The sequence below is a fragment of the Aythya marila genome (assembly GCF_965140915.1).
Source record: "Aythya marila genome assembly, chromosome: W".
In the NCBI taxonomy this organism is placed as follows: domain Eukaryota; kingdom Metazoa; phylum Chordata; class Aves; order Anseriformes; family Anatidae; genus Aythya; species Aythya marila.
This window is the reverse complement of record NC_139081.1, coordinates 14,141,614-14,165,238: the sequence shown is the minus strand read 5'-3', so window position 1 is coordinate 14,165,238 and position 23,625 is coordinate 14,141,614. Positions and strand designations below refer to the sequence as shown.

Sequence of the window (23,625 nt, the reverse complement as noted above, 5' to 3'; positions counted from 1 at the left end):
TACTCTTACTAATTTCAATGAGCTTGTTTTACTTGAGTATGGTTTTAAATTGGATATTGAGTGTTCAGAGCCACCAAGTGGGACTTATTTTTATCTAAAGTCTGTGAGTTGTATAGACCTTCTACTTCAGTTATTCAAACATAAAATGAGTTAGAACAGCGATTAGAAACGATAATCTTGAGCACATTTGTGTGTGTGTGATTGTTGTGGTTTAACCCGGTTGGCAGCTAAACACCACACAGCCGTTCGCTCACCCTCCTCCCTCCCTCTCTGGGATGGGGGAGAGAAATGGAAAGTGAAGCCTGTGAGTTGAGATAAAGACAGTTTATTAAGACAGGAAAATAATAATAATAGTACTACTAATAATAGCGTGTATGAAACAAGTGATGCACAATGCAATTGCTCACCACCTGCTGACCAATGCCCAGCCTATCCCTGAGCAGCTGGCCGCCCCACCCCAGCTAGCCACCCCTATATATTGTTTAGCATGATGTCAGATAGTATGGAATACCCCTTTGGCCAGCTTGGGTCAACTGTCCTGGGTCTGTCCCCTCCCAGCTCTTGCTGCACCCCCAGCCTGCCCGTTGGCAGGACAGAGTGAGAAGCTGAAACGTCCTTGGCTTGGTGTAAGCACTGCTCTGCAACAATTAAAACATCGGGGTGTTATCAGCACTCTTCTCATCTTAAGCCAAAGCGTAGCACCCTACCAGCTACTAGGAGGAAGATTAACTCTGTCCTAACTGAAACCAGGACAGTGATTAAGACAGTTGACAGTTCTTGAAAAGCTGTAGGATCAGGATGTAATAGGCAACAGCAGAAAAATTGTGTGCAAAGTAATTATTGTGATTGGAGTAGCATTATAAGCAATGCTGAGAGATCCACGAGACTATAATATGAATAGCATGTGAATAAAAATATTTTTGGCCTGAATGTTTCCTTATGGTATGGTATTGTGAACTTGCATAGTATTGTCTTAATCTAAATGGACAAAGTTTATGTTAAACAAAAATGCTGAATCTAATGATAACTTTCTAACAGTTGACAAAATGCACTTAAGCCATCAAAAAATAGTTATTATTTTATGAGTATCCTCTTGAATAATGAAAACGTGTCTTGGACCATAGAGCTGTCACAATGATTTGTTAATTAATGTGATCCATTAGAAGCATTTTATTTCCAATATATTTTCCTCTATATTTCTTGAGACACTGCCATATTTTTTCTTTCTTTCTAGATCAAGTGCTAAGAGTTTAGCCTTGCAGATCAGATGCTTTATTAAAACTAGCTTAACTAACCTGAAGTGTGTCTCACTTTATTTTGGTGTTAGTTAGAAATTGATTTATAAGCTATGTTAGCCATTTACTAGTGAAAAACTAGGCTAATTATCATATAACTCATTCAAGAGTCAGAGACCCTTGATTTGTAAGGTACAACCGGCATGCTTGCGGCATCTGAAATCTTGTGACGTGTGCTTTGTACCTTAATGATGATTTCAAGTATATTTTGAACAATCTTTTATCCAGTAAAATGCTCATTTGGGATTGTACTTATTGAAACTTTGTTTCAGTAGTTTAGGTAGTTCTTTCAAGTATTTATACTGCAAGAGAGAAAACTATGCATATTACTTATAGATATGAAAAGGGAAGGCCAGCTAAAACAGCTATATTTGTCAGGTAGTTAGGAGTTTGTTCCAGTTATTCCATTGAGAGTTCCCTGTATGTAAAAGAATTCATGTAACCTTATTTTTTTTCTATGATGTAACTTCATATGTTGGTGTAGAAAGAAATTACTCAGATTTTTCTTTTTAATAGTTGGCTCTTTATCATCTGAGGATCATGACTTTGACCCTTCTGCTGAAATGCTGGTACATGATTACGATGATGAGCAAACTCTCGAAGAAGAGGAAATGATGGAAGAAAGCAAAAATTTCAGCTCTGAAATTGAAGATTTAGAAAAGGTAAGAGTGACTCACCCTCTTCTAAATGTCCGTATGTGTTGTACCTCTTTTACTGAAAATAATGGTCAATGCGTTCTTTAGTCAGTATTGTATATTGTAGTTTCTTGCAAAATGCCTTTACAACTTTTTTATTAAAAAAATAAATACAATATAATCAGTTTCAGTTAGGGTATAGCAGTGCATCCTCACAAAAAGGTGGAATTTAGCTTTTCAAATATATTAGTGCTGTGTTAAGTTCAGGTTCTTTTTTATTTAATAATGCTTTCACTTTGGAGGAGAAATTACTGAAGCTGCTTTTAGAGTTGTATTATCTAATATCTCTTCTAATTTTTGTAAGTCAGAAATAAGTTGAAATTGCACATTTTGAGTACTATTAAATGACAGCTGTATTTCATTCTGTTGGTCAGTTGTTATTTTTCCAATCCAGAAATGAACTGGAGCTACTCATCTTAAACACTCTATTACTTTAGGTCCTGATCCTGGAAAGACTTGGACATCAGTTTATGTTTACCCATTGTGAAAAGTCTTTGCAGGACTAAGACTAAAGAAAACAAGTAATTTAATCAGTATACAAGTCCAACAATAAATTTTTGAAGGTAATTTAACTTTTAAAGGTATAAATATCAGAAAATGTTTCTAATTCTTTGATGGCTTGAATCAGGTAACTAAAAAAATCTCTGCAGTTTGTTGTTTTATTGTCTTAGGATGCAAACATATTTAGAAAAATCACTTTTTTTTTTTTTTCCCAACAGTTTTTGATCATTATAAATCCAGCCTTTCTATTGTTTTTTTTTTTTTTTTTCCATTAGCTGTTCTCCTATTACTGTCTCAGCAGTCATTATAAAGTATTTTGTGCAGGAGATGGACATAATAAAAAGTTGCCGTTTTGGTTTACTTTTGTGGGTTTTTGAATGCACACATGCAGTTGTAATTATATAGGACTAAAATCTTCAAGTTTTTCTGCAATTCTCTCTTGTAGGGGGGTGGTTGTGCTTCTGTTGTCTTGAAGAAATACAGGCAAATCATGCTGTACAGTATGAATCAGATAAGGAGTAAATATTTAATAATCAATTACTGTTTATTTTCATCTAGCAAACAGTTTTCTTGAATAGCTTAATGGGACTTCATTATATGCCAAGAGAGATGGTGATGAATCATTTCAGTCTTGTGCCTGAAAATATTTTAAACCTTGATTCAAGTTTCCTGATTTCAATAAAGTTTTTCTTTGTTTTTTACTTTTTTTTTCTTTTTTTTTTTTCCCCAAAATATGTCTTATCCTTTTAGGCCTGAACTGTTTACAAGTGTTTGGCAATATGTTGAAATGTTTGTAAATCCTCTTGTGTTAGGAAGGAAACATGCCATTGGAAGACTTACTGGCATTCTATGGCTATGAAACCACGATTCCAGTTATGGCAGGTTCTAGCACAGATAGCTCTCCAAGTGAACTTGCAGATGAACTTCCAGATATGACTCTAGATAAAGTAAGTTGGAACCATTTTTCCCCGTATTACAGATTGAAAGCAAAAATCCAGGTGACTTCAAATAATATTTCCCTATCTCTTAATGTTACAAAATGCATATCTTTGTCAATTTCAATGTACAATCAAGAATTACTATATTATTATGAATTCTTTCATTTTCAAGGACATTGAGGATCTGATTCTAATTATTCTTATTGCACTTAAAAATGCAGAGCGACTTCAGTGGCACTATATTACTACAAATGAGAAATTACTAAATTAACAGTTGTTCTAAAACACATCCAAAGAACTGTAGACTTTTTTTTTTTTGAGGTGGAATTTTCCTTAAAAGATCTATATTTTAATGTATGCAATGTCCAGAAATAATAATTTGGGCTTCCAACATACGTGTTATATACCAAAACTGTGGATGACTTGAAAAGACTCTCCTGAATACTTTAGAATGTTTCTTTCTGATGTATATCATTTAGAAAGAGATTGCAGCACACACGGTTGTTGCATTTGTTGGCTGGATGGTCGCACTCAAAGAGTTACAGTCAACAGCTTAATGCTCAAGTAGAGATCAGTGAGGAGTGGTATTTCTCAGGGGTCAGTATTGAGACCGGCGCTATTTAACATCTTTGTTGGTGACATGGACAGTGGAATTGAGTGCAGTCTCAGCAAGTTTGCTGATGACACCAAGCTGTGTGGTGCGGTTGACGCTCTGGAGGGAAGCCATCCGGAGGGGGACCTGGATAGGCTTGAGAGGTGGGACTGTGCAAACCTCATGACAAGTTGAACAAGGCCAAGTGCAAAATCCTGCATCTGTGCCAGAGTAATCTGAAGCACAAATGCAGGCTGGATAGAGAATGCATTGAGAGCAGTTCTGAGGAGAAGGACCTGGGGGTGCTGGTTGATGAAAAACTCAATGTGAGCTGGCAATATGTACTTGCAGCCCAGAAAACCAACCGTATCCTGGGCTGCATCAAAAGAAGCGTTGCCAGCAGGTCGAGTGAAGTGATTCTTCTCCTGTATTCTGCTTTCGTGAGACCCCACCTGGAGTACTGTGTTCAGCTGAGGCCCCCAGCACAAGAAGGACATAGACCTATTAGAACAAGTCCAGAGCATTTGTGGATTCCTCATCCCTGGAAGCATTCAAGGCCAAGTTGGATGGGGTTTTGAGCAACCAGGTCTAGCAGAAGGTGTCCCTGCCATGTCAAGGGGGGGGGTGGGGGTGGGTTGGAATTAGATGATCTTTAAGGCCCCTTCCAACCCAAACCATTCTATGATTCTATATTAAAAAAAAAAAAAAAAAAATCCTGTTGGAGGGGGGGAAAACACACCTAAGAACAAAAAAACCAAACACCACACACCCTTCAGCTTCTGTGATTTGCAGGCTAATATCAAATTCCGAAGTTTTAATCTGTTTTTTTTGGCTGTAAGACATATGTAGCTAGTAGTTTGGATCCTAAAATTTGTATGTAGTAAACATATGCTGTTTCTTTTTTTAAAAAAAAAAACTTTTTCTGTGAGTGATGTAATGGTAAATTCCACAGAAAGTTGAGTATAATGATGGCTCTGCACATCTGATTTTCATTAGGGTTCACAATTGTTGAGGCTACAAAAATGTAGTCGACTTGTTGTCTAATACAGTTCTTTTGCTCCCTAACTTTTATACAGAGGTATTCAAACATCTGCTGGTGGAGGAAGTGAGCTTTTTCTGTTTTCCTTTTTTTTTATTTTTTTTAGTCTATGAAAACTTAATTTTGTGTATTTTGGGAAGATAACCGGTTGTCCGTTTTCTGTAACTGTCCTTAGCAAAAGCCTACAAAAATGCCTGGCTGTTCTATTTTCTTTTTCCGGAGTTTAAGGGGTAACAGCCTCTTAAACCTTCAGTGTATCTATGATGTAAAGAATAACAAAATTCTAAAGTTTTGAGGCAATTTCCATTGGTGTTTTTCATTGGAAGCAGTTGGAGGAACACCTGAGGTTGATAGTTGCAGAGGTTACTTTTTGTTGACTTCATTTTAACGGAAGACAGGGGAAATGAACCCCTGCGTTCAACTCTGAAATTAATGGCTATATTTGTCCTCAGATTTAGGAGGAGCCAACCCCCTTTTTAATTAAGGGAATACGGTCTACTAAAATTACTTACGGTAAAATAATTCATTTTATTTAATGGGACTTATAATTTGCTGAATCTAAATGCTCATTGGTCTATACTTAATAAACATTCTGAGGTTTTAATTTTTATTTATTTTTCAAATGATACAGGAGGAAATAGCTAAAGACCTCTTGTCAGGTGATGATGAAGAAACACAGTCCTCTGCAGATGACTTGACACCATCAGTTACTTCACATGAGGCTACAGACTTCTTTCCTCGGCCATTAAGATGTAGGAAAACTAATTTTATAACAGTACTCAAAACAGTCCTGACATTATATACAACATCCTAGCTTAAAATATCAAAATTGCAAAGTACTGCTGACTTTTCTGGGAGTTGAGAAACAGTGCTTTGGGGGGTATTGAACATGAATGTTGTCTTTGGTTGTTAGTAATGATTACTTGAAAGACCTTTTTGTGGTTTAACCTTGCAGGCAGCTAAGCACCACAAAGTCGTTTGTTTCTTCTAGAGAAAAAGGATGATAAAGGTGATGTGCTGCCTCAGTTACCTGCAGTTGTAGTTCCTTGTGCATTGCTGATTGTGTAGTGAAGACATTCAAATTGAAAGAGATTTAAAAAAAAATAAATGTTGATGCCCTTTTTAAATTAAGCAAACCCCAAATTTGCTGGCACTTAAATGTTGCTTGTGAACTGTTAATGAATATGACACTGAAAGTGTGGCAACTTTTATGGAGAAATGATTAGCCCCTCATTTTGCTCAGGATTAAGAAATAGTCATGTTTGTTTTCAGCTACCATGGTTTTCTATCAGAATGTTACTCTTTCTCTATTAGAATGTTTAGTTGGACATCTTAAAATCAAATATCCACCGTTTCAGGAAGGGAAATGTCAGTTTTCTCTGCTGTTGGAAGTTTCATCTTTTTTTCCATTCCTTGTGTGTTTCTCTAATATTAAGATAATGTTAATTTTTAAGTTAAGTATTTATAACACTTAATCCAAATTTAATAAAATAATATATTATTTGGAAAAATAATTGCATATTGTTATTTCATAAGTTTGTTTTAGCTTCTTGCCTGCTACTTCTAACAGCAAAGAGAGACTGGTAATAGTAGTAATGACTACAGAAGAGCCTCAGTCTATACGTTCTTGGATATTGTCTCTGATGTTGACAACTCTAGCTTGGTGTGATGAAGATAAAATTGCAACCCCACTTTTGAGTGTGTTATAGTTTGAGAATACAATGTAACTTTAACTTTAGTTTAACAGTAGATTCCATTCTACCAGTGATTATACATCTATAAAAATAGAATTACTTCAGAACACAGTACCACAGTGTTCCATATTCTAAAATATGAGTAGTTCTGTAAAGTACTGTCTTTGAGTTACATGGAGTGTTCTGCTGTCTTTCTTCCCAAGGGGAAAAAAAATTAAAGACTAAAAAGAATAAGCGATGAGCTGTCTTTCGCTTATTCTATTTTGTATGTTGCTGCTGTATCTAGACTCTATGTTGAGGCAGCCTTGTTTAAAAGAATGTTTTGAATATCCATCAAAACTTCCAATTAAAAGCTTTGGTAGGTAATAAAGACTTGCCTTCAACATTGCTTTTTGTGATTGACTAGGTTGTAGCCCTCAAAGTATTGTTTTCTCGTACCTTTTCTGTAATGTATAATCATTCATTGAAGGGGAGGGGGCGGGAAAAAAGATAAAATAATTTTATTTCCTTTTGTCTGTTAGAAACGCAATAGGTTGTCTTAGTTGCATAAATGTTTCAGTTCTGCAGTATACAAGTACCAGTGCTTTCTGACTTGATGCTATAGTTTGATAGATGTGTAGATCAACAAACTCATGATCAGTGTCTCCCTGAATAAAAGCAGGTGCTCTTTTCAAAAGTAAAAGATACCCAGCAATTTCTTGTAGTGATGTTTAAACTAAAAATGCTTCCTAGCTAAAAACAAACTTTTTTGTGTCTGAAGCGAACACTGCATGTGATGGAGATAAAGAATCAGATGTTGAAGATGTAGAGGCAGACAGTGGTAATTCATCTGAAGATTTGAGAAAGGTAATAACTATTTCTTAAAGCAAACAAAAACAGATAAAAAAACAACTTTACTATTAAGAAAGAAATGCATTAATATTTACAGTATGTATCTAAAATAGTACCTTAATTCTGGAATTCTCTGCTGAAAGCCAAGTAAATGTCTTTTTTTAATGCTTCCATGTGAAAAATATGTTAGGCTAATATTTTTCTCCTGTGTTTTTTGTTACGTCTTCAGGAAATAATGGTTGGTTCACAGTATCAGGCTGAGATTCCCCCTTACCTTGGCAAATACAGTGATGATGAAAAGGGTAAGTTCTTCAATTTGTTTTACTTCTTATATGTAGCAGTTGATGGAAAAACATTATTTAAATTTTTAAGGTAAGGTCAATGGGTTAGTGAAAATCAGACCTTAAAAATACTAGAAAACTGAGTGATGCAACCGCATAATTATTTCTCAGAAATGTGATTCTACGACTTTGAGAAGACATACACAAAAAGACATAGGAGTGTGGATTACAGTGTTAATTATGAAGTATTTAATAATCTTAGGAGGCAACAAACAGTGGGTCTCCTCAGAGTATCATAAGTGTCATAAGTGGGCCATGAGTGTGTAACTTAGTTGACATTGAAGATCTTCAAAATGTGTTGTTTTTTTGTTTGTTTGTTTGTTTTTAGTAAAACCGTATGGGCTGCAAAATGTATATAGAATCATTAAGGTTGGAAAAGACCTCCAAGATCATCTGGTCCATCTATCCCCCTACTAATAATGTCACCCACTAAACCATGTCCCTAAGCACCAAGTCAAACCTTTACTTAAACACTCAGGGATGGTGACTCCACCACCTCCCTTGGCAACCTGTTCCAATGCCTGACTACTCTTTCTGAGAAGAAATGTCTCCTAATTTTCAACCTAAACCTCCCCTGTCACAACTTGAGGCTGTTCCCTATAGTCCTATCACTGGTTATCTGTGAGAAGAGGCTGACTCCCAGCTCCCCACAACATCTGTTCAGGTAGCTGTAGGGAGCAAAAAGGTCTCCCCTGAGCCTCCTATTCTCCAGACTAAACAACCCCACTTTCCTCAGCCGCTCCTCCTAAGACTTGTGTTCCAGACCCTTCACCAGCTTCGTAGCCTTTCTCTAGGTATGCTCCAGGGTCTCCATGTCCTTTTCGTAGTGAGGGGCCCAAAACTAATCGTAGTACTCGAGGTACGGCCTCATCAGAGCAGTGTACAAGGGGATGATCACCTCCCTGGTCCTGCTGGTTACACTGTTCCTGATACAAGCCAGGATGCCATTAGCTTTCTGGGCCACCTGGGCACACTGCCGGCTCATGTTCAGGTGAGCATTGATCAATACCCCCAGATACTTTTCCTCTGCACAGCTTTCGAGTCACTCTGCCTTAAGCCTGTAGTGCTGCATAGGGTTGTTGTGACTGAAGTGCAGGACCCGGCACTTAGCCATGTTGAACCTCATCCCACTGGCCTCTGTCCATCAACCCAACCTGTCCGGGTCCCTCTGCAGGGCCTTCCTACCCTCCGGCAGATCGACACTTCCCCCCAACTTGGTGTCGTCTGCAAACTTACTGAGGGTGCGCTCCACTCCCTCATCCAAATCATCAATAAAGATATTGAAGAGGATGGGCCCCTACACTGACCCCTGGGGAATAATCCAGCTGGTGACTGGTCGCCAGCTGGATTTCACTCCATTCACCACCACTCTCTGGGCCCAGCTGTCCAGCCAGTTTTTAACCCAGCACAGAGTGTACCTGTCCGAGCTATGGGCTGCCAGCTTCTCCAGGAGAATACTGTGGGAGATCGTGTCAAAGGCCTTGCTGAAGTCTAGGTAGACTACATCAACAGCCTTTCCCTCATCCACCAGGTGGGTCACCTGTTTATAGAAGGAGATGAGGTTGGTCAGGCAGGACTTGCCTTTCACGAACCCTTACTGACTGGGCCTGTTTCCCTGGTTGTCCCACATATGCTGTGTGATTGCATTCAAGATGACCTGCTCCATCATCTTTCCTGGCACCGAGGTCAAGCTGACAGGCCTGTGGTTTCTTGGTTCCTCCTTATGACCCTTCTTATAGATGGGCGTCACATTAGTGAGTCTTCAGCCATCTGGGACATCTCTGGATGACCATGACCGCTGATGATGGAAAGCAGCTTGGCAATTGCATCCGCCAGCTCCCTCAGCACCCTTGGGTGGATCCCCTCTGGCCCCATGGACTTGTGACAGTCCAGGTGTAGCAGCAGGTCTGTTTCCACCTGAACTTGTGTGTGTGTGTGGGGGGGGAGGGGGTGTTCTTCTGCTCCCCGTCCCAGGCTTCCAGGTCGGGAGGCTGAGTACTCGGAAGATAAGTGGTCTGGCTAGTAAAGACAGATGTAAAGAAGGCATTAAGAACCTCAGCCTTTTCATTATCCTTGTAGTTGTGTTCCCCTCTGCATCCAGTAAAGGTTGGAGATTCTTCTTGGCAATCCTCTTACCGTTAATATATTCATAATAACATTTGCTTATGGAAAACATAATGCAATAAACTATTTTCAGTTTCCATAGCATGAGTAGAAGGTGTAGGTATTGATACGTTTTGTCTTTTACAAAATGAGATGTTTTAAGTATAATTCCCGTGTAAGTTCAAGTTAAAAACTGAGATTGTGCTAGAATAGAAAAAATAACTTGATTTTTATTTGGTATCTTTAAAAGTCTTCACTATGATAAAATTATAGCACATAGAATTGTGTGATTCAAAAAAATATTGAAAGAAATTTGCTTATGGGTGAATCAGTTGTGAAGTTAAAGGAACGTTTTGGGTGATGTTTTAATAAATGAAGAGCATTCTGTTTTTTTTCTAAGTTATTAATATTCTGTTAATTACTTGTGTTGAAACTGCAGTGTTTCATGGGAATGTTATTCTAGTGAAGCATATGAAGTCTTTTCACCATTACCGACAGCTTTTGGAAGAACGTTCCTTTGCTATAGAGAAGAATATTTACTATAGAGCTGGAAGCATTAGCAAGTGGACATCTGTTGTGTTGTTTGAGACCTAGAGCAGTTTACTGTTTTCTAAGATTCAGGCATGATGCTTACTAGTCGTAAGAAATGGAGGAATAAAAATAAGATTTTTCTGCATAGTCCTTTTACTATTTATACTTTTTGACTTTTTATTAGCCAAGAACTAGAGAATAACCAGGGGATGACCAGGAAAGAGTTAGTGCTAGAGAGAACCAGTATGAGTTTTGTTTGCTGGCTTGGCCAGCAAAGCTCTTGGCCAGCTCTCAGATTGAAGAGCCCAAGGAACTCCTCTTGAGAATATCAGGCATGGACTCCAGCAAGAAATACTGGATTATCTTGGTTAATAAAAGAGGTTGAAGCTGGGTGTCAGCAGTGCTCAGAGGCACTGGACCTGGCTGTATGGGTGGAGGTACTCTGGAACACTGCATGTACTGAGAAAAACATGATTTAGGATTTGGAATTACACTGCAGGAATTCAGAAATCATCCACTTCTACGTAATGTGAATCTGTGAAAGCCTCTTCTATACTCCCTGAAGAGGTGGCGTTGGCAAACGTGTTTATATTTCTGCTGCATAGTCCAAGCTACTGGAGTTGTGATAGATGGCCATTTAGTTCTTCTATAAACCTTATACTTATAACATGTCTGTTTGAAAACTTCCTTAAGCTGTCTGAAAGCTTTTTCTTAAGCCATAACAACACTTTTTCAGTAGATGTAATTTTATTCTTCACTTTTGCTTAATATTCTTTCCTGCAGTTTTATGAGATGTTTGAGAATCTTCTTTGCCTCTTCTACTGTGCCAACCATTATGCTTGTGTGTGTTTGGACTGAGTAATTTCAATTTTGCATTGCCAAGAGATTACATGAAACCTTATATGCAATGTTAATCATATCTATTGAATAAAATAAGATTTATAGTTTAATCTAGAATTCAAGTGTGTGCACAGACTGACAAAGTTTCAGGGCAACTCTTGTATATGACCAATATATTGTCTGTCAAATAAGATACTTAAGAGGTGCATACATGACTTTAGTGTACTATGAAGGAAGACTAAACATCCTGTTTGCTTGTAAAATGTGCAATGCACAAGTTGTAAACAACATTTGGTTGTTAATGAACAGAAAAAGAAATTGCAGAATTAAGATCTAGATTCCATTTTGGTAAGGTAAGTTTTGGCAAATTTTAATTGAAAATGACCATTTAGCAACCACCTCTTTTTTTTTTTTTCCATGACACACAATACTTAAAATATGAAAGTAATACCCTACACTCTTTTATTGTAAACTATAGATTATTTGTTGAAAACAGATGAATAAAACTGAGCGTATTTGCTAGTTTGCTTATACGAAGATGATGTGTACATATACGTAATTTGACTTGAATCATCTAGCAGTCAACAAGCTGCCTGAAGAGTTTAGTCCCTTATCTCGTCCTCATGGAACCTGAATCTCTTCACCATACCATGCTGTAGAGTCTGTCTCTTAACTGAGGCTTTTGGGCAAAAAGTGAGCTGCAATTCACAAGTAGCATGATGATATTTGATTTCATTTCTTCTGTGTTCCTGTTCTTTGTCCGTGAGATAGCTTTTTATGTTACAGTCTTTAAAATGTCACACCTGTTGTTAATGGATTTCTGTTTTAGCAGCCTATGAAAATGAAGACCATTTACTTTGGAAACCTGGTGTGATTTCAGAAAGTAAAGTTAAAGAATACCTTTTTGAAACCTCCTTAAGAACAGGAAATGAAGAAATAATTGGCAGAATTCCTGAAGGGCTATATACAAGGGACAATGAGCAAGTATGTTTTATATCCTGTACCATTTGTGACTACTCCATTTCTTTTTTTTCCTCATTAGATATGATTGGGGTCAGGATCTTATTGGTAATTTTCATAGAATAAGGTCCCTTCCAACCCAAACCATTCTATTAAAGATCACCCAGTTCCAACCCCCTGCCATGGGCAGGGACACCTTCCGCTAGACCTGGTTGCCCAAAACCCCATCCAACCTGACTTTGAATGCTTCCAGGGATGGGGCATCCACAACTTCTCTGGGCAACCTGTTCCAGTGCCTCACCACCGTCATAGTAAAGAATTTCCTCCTAATATCTAACCCAAATCTACTCTCTTCTAGTTCAAAGCCATTAACCATTCTCCTGTCACTACGCTTCCTGACAGTCTCCCCCTCCAGCTTTCCTGTAGGCCCCCTTTAGGTACAGGTAATCTGCTATAAGGTCTCCCTGACATCTTCTCTTCTTCAGGCTGAACAACCCCAACTCTCTCAGCCTGTCTTTGTAGGAGAGGTGCTCTACCCCTCTGATCATCTTCATGACCCTCCTGGATTCCTTCTAATAGGTCCATGCCCTTCTTGTGCTGGGGGCCCCAGATCCAAACACAGTACTCCAGGTGGGGTCTCATGAAAGCAGAATAGAGGAGGAGTATCACCTCCCTTAACCTGCTGGACACGATTCATTTGATACAGCCCAGGGTGTGGTTGGCATTCTCGGCTGTGAACGCATTACCAGCTCATGTCAAGCTTCTTGTCAACCAAGACACTCAAGTCATTCTCCTCAAAACTGCCCTTACTCCATTCTCCACCCAGCCTGTATTTGTGCTTGGGATTGCCTCAACTCAGATGCAGGACCTTGCACTTGGCCTTGTTGAACTTCTAATGAGGTTTGCACAGGCCCACCTGTCAAGCCTGTCCAGGTCTCTCTGGATGGCATCCCTTTCCTCCAGTGGGTCAATTGCACCACATAGCTTGGTGTCATCGGCAAACTTGATGAGGGTGCACTCGATCCTGCTGTCTGTTTTGCCAACAAAGATGTTAAATAGCACCAATCCTTGAGGAATGCCACTTATTGCTGGTCTGCACCTGGACATCTAGCCATTGATTGCAACTCTTTAAAGAACATGTTTAAAATTATGAATATTTGAATGTTGGCAGTGTTGTGTTCTGTGATGTTTCTGATTGCCATGCTCTTGACAAATCTAGCCTTTTTTTAATAATTGTATGTAATATTTCATATTTGTTTAATCAAACCTTGCCTCAACTTTTAGATGGTTTTGCTTTTGGCTGTTTTTTTATCGTGTATAAAGATAATTATTTTTATATGAGGTGCGCTCGCTGAAAGGCTAGTTTCAGTTGTTTAGATTGGATATTTGCAGTCTTTGACTCTTTTACAAAGACTTCTTTTATTTTATAGGCGCTGTATGAACTTCTCAAGAGTAGCCATAACGTTAAAGAAGCAATTGAGAGATACTGTTCAAATGGAAAGGCATCTCAGGGTAAGAAGAGTACCTGAGTTTTTCAGAAATGTGTGTTTGAAAAAACCTGCCTGGCCTATTGTTTTTTTGATGCATTTGGATATTTGTGTGTTAGCAACACTTTTTATTCTCTGTAATAGTTTATTGAGTGAAAATACACTTATCGTGCTGTTCTTGTTATTGTCAGAAGAGATGACAGCATGGACAGAAGAAGAATGCAGAAGCTTTGAACATGCACTTCTGATTTATGGAAAAGACTTCCATCTCATACGGAAAAACAAGGTTAGTGTTTTTACAGTTAAATGGAAGAATTGGTAGATGCCGAAAATCTGTAAGAGCAATATGTTTGTCCAAAGTCACGCAGAAGAGTGAAATAATAATCAACATACTAGAACCAGCTTGGTGTTTTTGTGTTAACTTTATCTCAGATGTCATTTGAAAAGGCAGATGAATCAGTGTGTTATCTCTGAAATTGACTTAAATTGGCATCACTTCCATTTATGCACTTATATTTTATTTTAGTTTAAATGTTTGCCTTGCCTAGTATAGTACTTCGTGCTGCGGCTGTAGGAAGGGAAAATGCTTCTTTACTTAATTTTATCAACAGGAGGGTGTAGTTGTACAGAAACAGGTTTAGCGTATTTGTGTTTTCAGAAGAAAGTGCTATAGGCATTGATCAGGACTTTGTTTTCTGGCTAACGAAGAAGTTCTAATCTTGATCTGGATTGCTTCCGATTCATTCCTCTGTGCCTGAAGAATAAGGATTGGATATTTTTTGATCAAAAATATGTATCACTTGGTACAGTTGATAGTATTGGACACTTCCAAATTTTATGTGTGTTTCCTTTATGTTTTGATAGCATCTTGAGGGTTTTTTGTTTTCTTTAGGAGACTGGTGTATTTGTCATATTTCAGGTAAACTACAGTGTTGTAGTTGCTGTTGAACGATAGTTGACTAGTCCTGCTCAATACCTGGCTTAACTTGTCCTATGATAAATGTTTGGGCAGTTCAAATTTTAAATGGACCTTACCAATAAATAATAATTGCCCAGAGAGATGCAAAGAAATCATTTAAAAATATATATAATAAAAAAAAAAATCCAACATGCAACAAAGCACACGATTTGGAGTATCTGTCACTATGGACTAGAATTTGTCGAAGAAATCCAGTCGTTTTTATCCAAGTAGGTAAAACATCAGAGACGTCAGGGACCCAACATAAACTGACGTCACTTGTATATGGAAAGTATCGGCTAGTCAAGATTTAGTGCATGGAGAAATTTAACGACAGATGCTTCCTCATCACTGTACTGCAAAGCATTAGCTGAGACTTTGGATACTAGGTGGTGCATATGGACATATATTTGTTTTCTCCCCTGCCTGGTATGTTCCTGTATAAACTAGCAAGGGTTATTACTATGCCCAAGGTGTTTTGGATTTGCCTCTGATGCTTCTGTAAGTTTGATCAAGCTCAAGTATAGTTTACTGACATACTATATCAGGATGGAGTTTTATATTCTAGTATATAGTGAAACTTAAATGGGAACTGTGGGCTGATGATGATTTGAAATGTTTCTGCATCCAAAAAATTGTATATTTTATAAGAATATAGGTAGATGTAACAGATTTTTCTCCAAGAAGCTGACTTTGCATAGCAATGTCCATTTTGGGGGGTGAAAAAGATGAACAGTTAACAGATCAAAATGAGTCTCTTAAGTTCTTAATACCTTCAAGACAACAATTTTTACTGAAGGGGGTCCAAGACAGCTGTTCAATGTTCAAGCATCACTTCCTCCAAACTCAAGGTCGGTGCATCCCTATGAGTAAGAAGGCAAGCAAAAAGGGCAGGAGACCTGCATGGATGAGCAGGAAGCTCCTGGCAAAACTCAAACAGAAGGAGGAAATTTACAGCATGTGGAAAAATGGACGGGCCACTTAAGAGGAATATAGGGATACTGTCAGAGTATGCAGGGATGTGACAAGGAAAGCCAAGGCCCGTTTTGAATTAGATCTGGCAAGGGATATCAAGGGCATCAAGAAGGGCTTCTTCAAATACATCAGTAGAAAAAGGAAGACCGAAGAAAATGTTGGCTCACTGCTGAATGGGGTGGGTGCTATGGTGACAAAGGATAGGGAGAAGGCAGAGTTGCTGAATGCCGTTTTTTGCTTCCGTCTTCATTGCTGATATCAGCCCTCAGCAATCTCAGACCCTTGGAGACAAGAGAGGAAGTCCAAAGAAAGGAGGGCTTTCCCTTGGCCGAGGAGGATTGAGTCAGAGATCGTTTAAGCAAACTTGACATCCACAAATCCATGGACCCTAATGGAATGCACCCACAGGTGCTGAGGGAGCTGGCCGATGTTATTGCTAGGTCGCTCTCCATCATCTTTGAAAGGCTGTGTAGAACAGGAGAGGTGCCTGAGGAGCAGAAGAAAGCCAGTGTTACACGAGTCTTCAAAAAGGGCAAAAAGGAGCACCTAAGCAACTACAGGCCAGTCAGCCTCACCTCCTCCATCCCTGAAAAGATGGAACATCATGGAACAGCTCATCTTGGAGGTCATCTCCAAGCACGTGGAAGATAAGAAGGTGATCACGAGTAGTCAGCATAGATTCATCAAGCGGAAATCATGTTTAACCCATCTGATAGCCTTCTGTTATGAGATGACTGGCTGGGTAGATGAGGGGAGAGCTGTGGATGTAGTTTACTTTGACTTCAGCAAGGCTTTTGACACTGTCTCCCATAGCATCATCATAGGCAAGCTCAGGAAGTGCGGGCTAGATGAGTGGACAGTGGGGTGGATTGAGAACTGTCTGGATGGCAGAACAAAGAGGATTGTGATCAGTGGTGCAGTGTCTAGTTGGAGGCCTGTACTATCAGTGTCCCCCAGGAGTCAGTACTGGGTCCAGTGTTGTTCAACCTATTCATCAATGACCCAGACGATGGAACGAAGTGCACCCTCAGCAGGTTTGCTGATGGCACAAAGCTCAAGGAGTGTCTGATACCCCAGAGGGCTGTTCTGCCATTCAGAGGGACCTTGACAGGCTGGAGGGTTGGTCTGAGAGGAACCTCATGAAGTTCAACAAAGGCAAGTGCAGTGTCCTGCACCTAGGGAGGAATAACCCCATGCACCAGTACAAGCTGGGATCTGACCTGCTGGAGAGCGACTCTGCAGAGAGAGACCTGGGAGTCCTGGTGGACAGCAGGCTGACGATGAGTCAGCACTGTGCCCTTGTGGCCAAGAAGGCCAATGGTATCCTGGGCTGCATTCAGAAGAGTGTTGCCAGTAGATCAAGGGAGGTGATCCTCCCCCTCTACTCAGCCCTGGTGAGGCCACACCTGGAGTATTGTGTTCAGTTCTGGGCTCCCCAGCACAAGAGGGACATGGAACTACTGGAGAGAGTCCAGAGGAGGGCTACTAAGGTGATTAGAGGACTGGAGCACCTGTCATATGAGGACAGGCTAAGAGAACTGGGCATGTTTATCCTGGAAAAGAGAACACTGAGGGGAGACCTCGTTAATGTATATAAATTTCTGAGGGGAGGGTGTCGAGAGGATGGAGCCAGTCTCTTTTCAGTTATGGGTCTAGGGTCTAGGCTGACAGGACTATAGTTCCCTGGGTCTTCCTTATGACCCTTCTTATAGATGGGCATCATATTAGCAAGTCTCCAGTCATCCAGGACCTCCCCAGATGACTATGACTGCTGATAGATGGTAGAAAGCAGCCCAGCAGTCATATCTGCCAACTCCCTCAGCACCCGTGGGTGCATCCCATCGGGGCCTGTAGATTTGTGGGTGTCTTGCTTGCCTAAATAACCTCTAACCTAATCCTCTTCAACCAGGGGAAAGTCCTTTCTCCAGGTTCTCTCTCTTGTTTCTGGGCTCGGTAGCGTATGGGCCTAGCCTTAGCCTTAGTCCTTTCTCCAGACTTCCTCTCTTGTCTCCAGGGTCTGAGATTCCTGAGGGCTGATCTTAGCAGTGAAGACTGATGTAAAGAAGGCATTGAGTAACTCTGCTTTCTCTGTATCTGCTGTCACTAAGGCACCCACCTCACTTAGCAGTGCACCTGCATTTTCCCTGGTCTTCCTTGTGCTTCTGATGTATTTGAATAAGCCCTTCTTGTTGTCCTTGATGTCTCTTGCTAAATTTAATTCTAACCAGGCCTTGGCCTTCCTCACTGCATCCCTGCATTCTGTGACAGTGTTCCTATATTACACCCAAGTGGTCTGTCCTTTTGTCCACATCATATGTGCTTTCTTCTTCTGTGTAAGTTTTCCCAAGAGCTTCTTGTCCATCCACACAGGTCTCCTGCCCCCCTTTGCTTGACTTCTTTCTCGTAGGTATGCACTGATCCTGAGCTTGGAGGAAGTAGTGCTTGAATATTAGCCAAATCTCCCGGGGCCCCTTTCCCTCGAGGGCCCCGGCCCAGGGGATTCCTCCAATTAGGTCCCTGAAGAGGTCAAAGTTAGCTCTCTTGAAATCCAGGGTTGCGGTTCTACTTTTTGCCCTGCTTCCTCCTTGCAGGATCTTGAACTCCAACATCTCGTGATCACTGCAGCCAAGACTGCCCTCAGCCTTCACGTTTCCAACTAGACCATCTCTGTTTGTTAGTACTGGGTCCAGCAATGCCCCTCTCCTTGTTGGTTCACCTACCACCTGCGTCAAGAAGTTATCCTCAGTGTTCTGCAGTAAACTCCTGGACTGTTTGTTCTGAGCTGTGTTGTCTTCCCATCAAATATCGGGGTGGTTAAAGTCCCCCATAAGAACCAGGGCCTGCAGACGTGAGGCAACTTGCAGCTGCCTGTAGAAGGCCTCATCCACTTCCTTTTCCTGATCCGGTGGCCTGTAGTAAACACCCACCAAGATGTCACCCCTGTTGGCCTGCCCTTTAATCCTCACCTATAGGCTCTTGACTTGCACTTCATCCCCCCCCTATGCAGAGCTGCAGAGCTTCCAGTTGCTTGCTCACATAAAGAGTAACTTCACCACCTCGCCTTCCTGGCCTGTCCTTCGTAAAAAGCACAAAGCTGTCCATGGCCACATTTCAGTCATGAGAGCTGTCCCATCAGGTTTCAGTAATTGCGATGAGATCATAGCATTTAACAGTGTGACCAGCAGGGCTAGGGAGGTGATCGTCCCCCTGTACTCAGCTCTGGTGAGGCCGCACCTCGAGTACTGTGTTCAGTTTTGGGCCCCTCGCTACAAGAAGGACATCGAGGTGCTTGAGCGGGTGCAGAGAAGGGCGATGAAGCTGGTGAGGGGCCTGGAGAACAAGTCCTACGAGGAGCGGCTGAGGGAGTTGGGCTTGTTCAGCCTGGAGAAGAGGAGGCTCAGGGGCGACCTTATCGCTCTCTATAGGTACCTCAAGGGAGGCTGTAGCGAGGTGGGGGTTGGTCTGTTCTCCCACGTGCCTGGTGACAGGACGAGGGGGAATGGGCTTAAGTTGCGCCAGGGGAGTTTTAGGTTAGATGTTAGGAAGAACTTCTTTACTGAAAGAGTTGTTAGGCATTGGAACAGGCTGCCCAGGGAAGTGGTGGAGTCACCATCCCTGGAAGTCTTTTGAAGACGTTTAGATGTAGAGCTTAGGGCTATGGTTTAGTGGGGACTGTTAGTGTTAGGTCAGAGGTTGGACTCGATGATCTTGAGGTCTCTTCCAACCTAGAGATTCTGTGATAGCCCCGCAACTGCATGCGTATTTCCAGTTCCCCTTGTTTATTCCCTATTCTGCGTGTGTTTACATAGGCATTTGAGTTGGGCTCCCAATGCGTCTGCCTTTCTGGATGGGGCAACTATAACTTGTCCATGTGGGCCTGCGGTAGCTCTCCTGTTAAGCTCTGTTCCCTCTCTAGGCTCTAGGCATCCTTTGTCGGCTGTGGTGTTCAGCTGGTGTAAGTGGGATGGCATGTCATCCTGTACCTTATCGCCAGCATCCCTGATGATATCCCCCTCCCCCATTGAATCTAGTTTAAAAACATGATCAGTGAGCCCTGCCAGCTCATGACCAAGGACCCTCTTCCCTCTTTGGGAAAGATGAATTCTGTCTGATGTCAGCAAGCCTGGTGCCATGTAAGGCTTCCTGTTGCCAAAGAACCTGAAATTTTGGCGATGACACCAACCATGGAGCAACGTGTTAATGGACGCTACCCTTCTGTTCCTGTCGCTGTCAGTACAGAGAATGGAAGAGAAGATGACTTGTGCACTCAAGTTTCTGATCATCTGTCCACATTCCTTGAAGTCCCTTTTGATTGCTCTCAGGCTACATGTTGCCCCTTCTCCTTCCAGATGTAGGACTAGTAATGGGTAATAGTCTGAGGGTCAAACCAAGCTTGGAAGTCTCCTGGTGACGTCCTTAACCCGGGCCCCAGGAAGGCAGCAGACTTCCCTTAGAGGAGGGTCCCTCAGTGGCCTCAAGTTGTGCCAGGGGAAGTTTAGGTTGGAAATCAGGAGAAATTTCTTCTCAGAAAGAGTAGTTAGGCATTGGAACAGGTTGTCCAGGGAGGTGGTGGAGTCACCTTCCCTGGGGGTGTTTAAGGAAAGGTTGGATGTGGTGCTTAGGTACATGGTTTAGTAGGTGATATTGGTGGTAGGGGGGTGGTTGGACCAGATGATCTTGGAGGTCTTTTCCAACCTTAATGAGTCTATGATCTTCAGAGGTCCCTTCCTACCTTGGCCATTCTGTGATTCTGCTGTGCATGTCTGCTGTCAAAGCCTTGGCAGTTTCTGACTTTCCCAAAAGGAATGAGTACCCTGAGTCTTTTCTGCTTCACTTCTTTTAGGTCATTAATCTAATGAGCTTTTTCTATTTTAAGAGAGTCTGTCTTACAGTTTAAAAAAAATGTTATAATTTATGAACTGAAATGTTTCCGATATGGAGTTTCAATTTATTCAACAACAAAAAAACAACAATGTAATACAGTAGAATAGATGTAACAGCTATTTGAAACTGTATATCTCTTATGTCTTATAAATGTCTTAATTGAATTGGTTTGTTCCAGATTCTAGAGTAGTAAAGCTAACAATATTGCAGGTATACGGGAATTGGAGAAATGACAAAACATAAGTCTTGTCAGTTCTTCTTGCCTTCTTTTAGGTAAGAACCAGAACAGTTGCTGAGTGTGTGGCTTTCTATTACATATGGAAAAAGTCAGAACGTTATGATTACTTTGCTCAGCAAACAAGATTTGGAAAGAAGAGATATAACCATCATCCAGGAGTTACGTAAGTAAAATGTTCTTAGAATGTGTTTTCTGTTTCAAATCTTAAACGTAGAAGACTTCCCCTTGCCCACTTCCTCCTCTCACCATTGCAGTGTAATGCTGCAGTGGCTATGACAACTGAAATTTAATCCATCATCATTTTAGGCCTTGATTTCATTTTTATTTTAAATAACCCATTATAGGTGTAATATTATTTTAGGGACTACATGGATCGTTTGGTAGATGAAACAGAAGCCCTTGGTGGAGCAGTACATTCTTCAGCCTTAACATCTAATAGTCGAACAGAAACCATTCCTGATCAACAGCTAAGCATTCTGAACTCTATCACTGCCAATGAGTTGACAGGTAAATCAAGGCAGGGGGGATCTTTGTTGTGACTACATAAACTATTTCATTTACATTTGTGTTCATCTGTTGTTTTTTTTTTTCCAGCACTGACAAATAGTGTAGCTACAGTCTGCCACGCTTCAGATGTGAACTGCCTGGATGATGCCTTTCCTCCTATGGACAACTTACCCCGAGCACCAGTTAATCATGTGCCTGTTGGAACAGAAGAATTGCTTAACTTGCCTAGCAATGGTGAAAGTGATTGTTTTAATTTATTTGAGACTGGCTTTTATCATTCAGAGCTAAACTCAATGAACATGTGCAGTGAGGAGACAGACAGACCTGCAAAGAGATTGAAAATGGGGATTGCTGTCCCAGAATCTTTCATGAATGATGTCTCTGTAAACAACCTTAGTGTGGACTTTGAGAACCACACGCATCATATTACAAGTGCCAAAATGGCTGTTTCAGTGGCTGACTTCAGCAGTCTACCTGCAAATGAGACAAATGGCTTTATCAGCACCCACACTCTTCACCAACATACTGCCCTTCACTCAGAGTGACTGTGGAAAATGAAACAAACGGTGGGTACTTTATGCAGTAGTAGTAAACTTGATGAGAGCTATCAGGTTTGCTTAGTCTTTCACTGGAAGTTTGAACTTTATGACATCAGTGATGTCTTTGTATATATAGAACTATATCTTGATTTGTCAAGAGTAATTTCTTTTTTTTTTTTTTCAGTCCATAAATGTGGAAATGTCATGTGATGCTTGGCAGTTTGGGACTAAGAGATCTCTGTGTTGCAGCTTTAAGCTCTGCTTCAATTTTTTTTAAAGCCTGTAGACAGAGGCCACCATTTCAAAACCAGCACAGAAGTTCTGAACTGATCAGAGTGGCTTTTTAGTCTGTTACTTCTGCTGTAATAAATGTAGTGGAATAACAGTGTTTACAGGTATCAGTCCTGATTCCTGCACAATGTAGCATTTTTTTTTTTTCTTATAAGGCAAGTATGGGTTTCTTTAACTTAAACTGCACAAACATACAATTTTTTTATTTTTTTTTTTAATGGAACCTTCTCGTGATATTAAACTAGAGCACTTCAGTTTACAAAACAGCAAGTTCATCTTGGTGGAAGCTAACACAAGGGACTTAACATGCGTAAAGTATGAAGACATGCAGTTGGATGCTGTTACAAAATTATAGGCCATGGCTACCGTACATAAGTAATTATACTGCCAGAGGTGTCTGTGTACTTTAACCTTACTGGCTTAAACAGATGCATTTTAGGCTATTGTATTCTGATGGGTTTTGTCTACAACTTTGAAGAGTAATATAATTGTGTAACTAAGCTTTCTACAACGTCAGTTGCCTTAGGAAAGTTACAGTCTGCACAGTTTAGGATTTACAGCTAGTCTGTTTTTGGAAGACATCTTAAATTGTTTGGGCAGTATGTTTGGAGCACCGCAGTTCAAAGTGTTACAGTTTTGAGGGACTGTATAGTTTATATAGAAATAGTATAACGTAGTATGTATTTAAAAGCTTTTCTTCAGTGTGGATTGCATTTATCTGTTTTTAGTAAAGTCATTAGATAGTCCTTGGTCAAATATGAAAGAATGAGTAAAAACGTCTACCATAAAAGTAACTATTTAACTTCAGTAAATTTTTATTCTGAAAGTTGAGTGCAAGTTAGAAAATGCAAGTTCCAGAAAGTTTGTATTGCAAACGCTTGTTCTAATTCTTATGGGAGAGTTGAACCAAACATAGTATTGGTTTGTAACATGTAGCATACAACTTGCAGATTTTTATTTTTTTACTGAGAATCTAAACATTATTTCCATAAGATTAGTTTTCTCTCCATAATTTTCTTTGCACTGATCATATTATAAATTAAATTGACTCTAACTTGTTTTCATTATTCAAGTGATTAAATTTATGTTGCTGATATTTGTAATAGTTGCTTCAAGGTCATGCTGAGTAATTAGAAAGTAGTGGCCTTAATATTTGAAAGGGAAGAGGGTATTTATTATGCATACTGTGAACTGCATTGACATCCTGAATTTTAGATGGAGAGCATGAAGTTTTCTTTACAGCATGGTAATGAATATTACTTTGAAGTGTTTACACAATAGCACCTTTACTATATTAAAAATAAATTAGTTTAGCACAGGGGACAAAAATAGAGATAAATTTGTAATCAGTTCTTAACTTATACATCTGATATATGTAATTCTAGT

At 40.2% G+C, this 23,625-nt stretch overlaps 1 protein-coding gene across 1 annotated transcript; it reads left to right on the top strand.

Annotated features, from left to right (window-relative positions):
• Positions 1 to 1,843: 1,843 nt before the first annotated feature.
• LOC309889419 (mesoderm induction early response protein 3-like) lies at positions 1,844 to 21,973 on the top strand. The gene is made up of 11 exons (XM_082782244.1): positions 1,844 to 1,957; positions 3,304 to 3,438; positions 5,692 to 5,812; positions 7,515 to 7,600; positions 7,815 to 7,887; positions 12,233 to 12,384; positions 13,791 to 13,872; positions 14,042 to 14,133; positions 20,938 to 21,065; positions 21,264 to 21,409; positions 21,497 to 21,973. The coding sequence occupies exons 1-11, from the start codon at positions 1,859 to 1,861 to the stop codon at positions 21,952 to 21,954; spliced, it is 1,572 nt and encodes a 523-aa protein (XP_082638370.1). The 5' UTR covers positions 1,844 to 1,858; the 3' UTR covers positions 21,955 to 21,973.
• Positions 21,974 to 23,625: the final 1,652 nt, after the last annotated feature.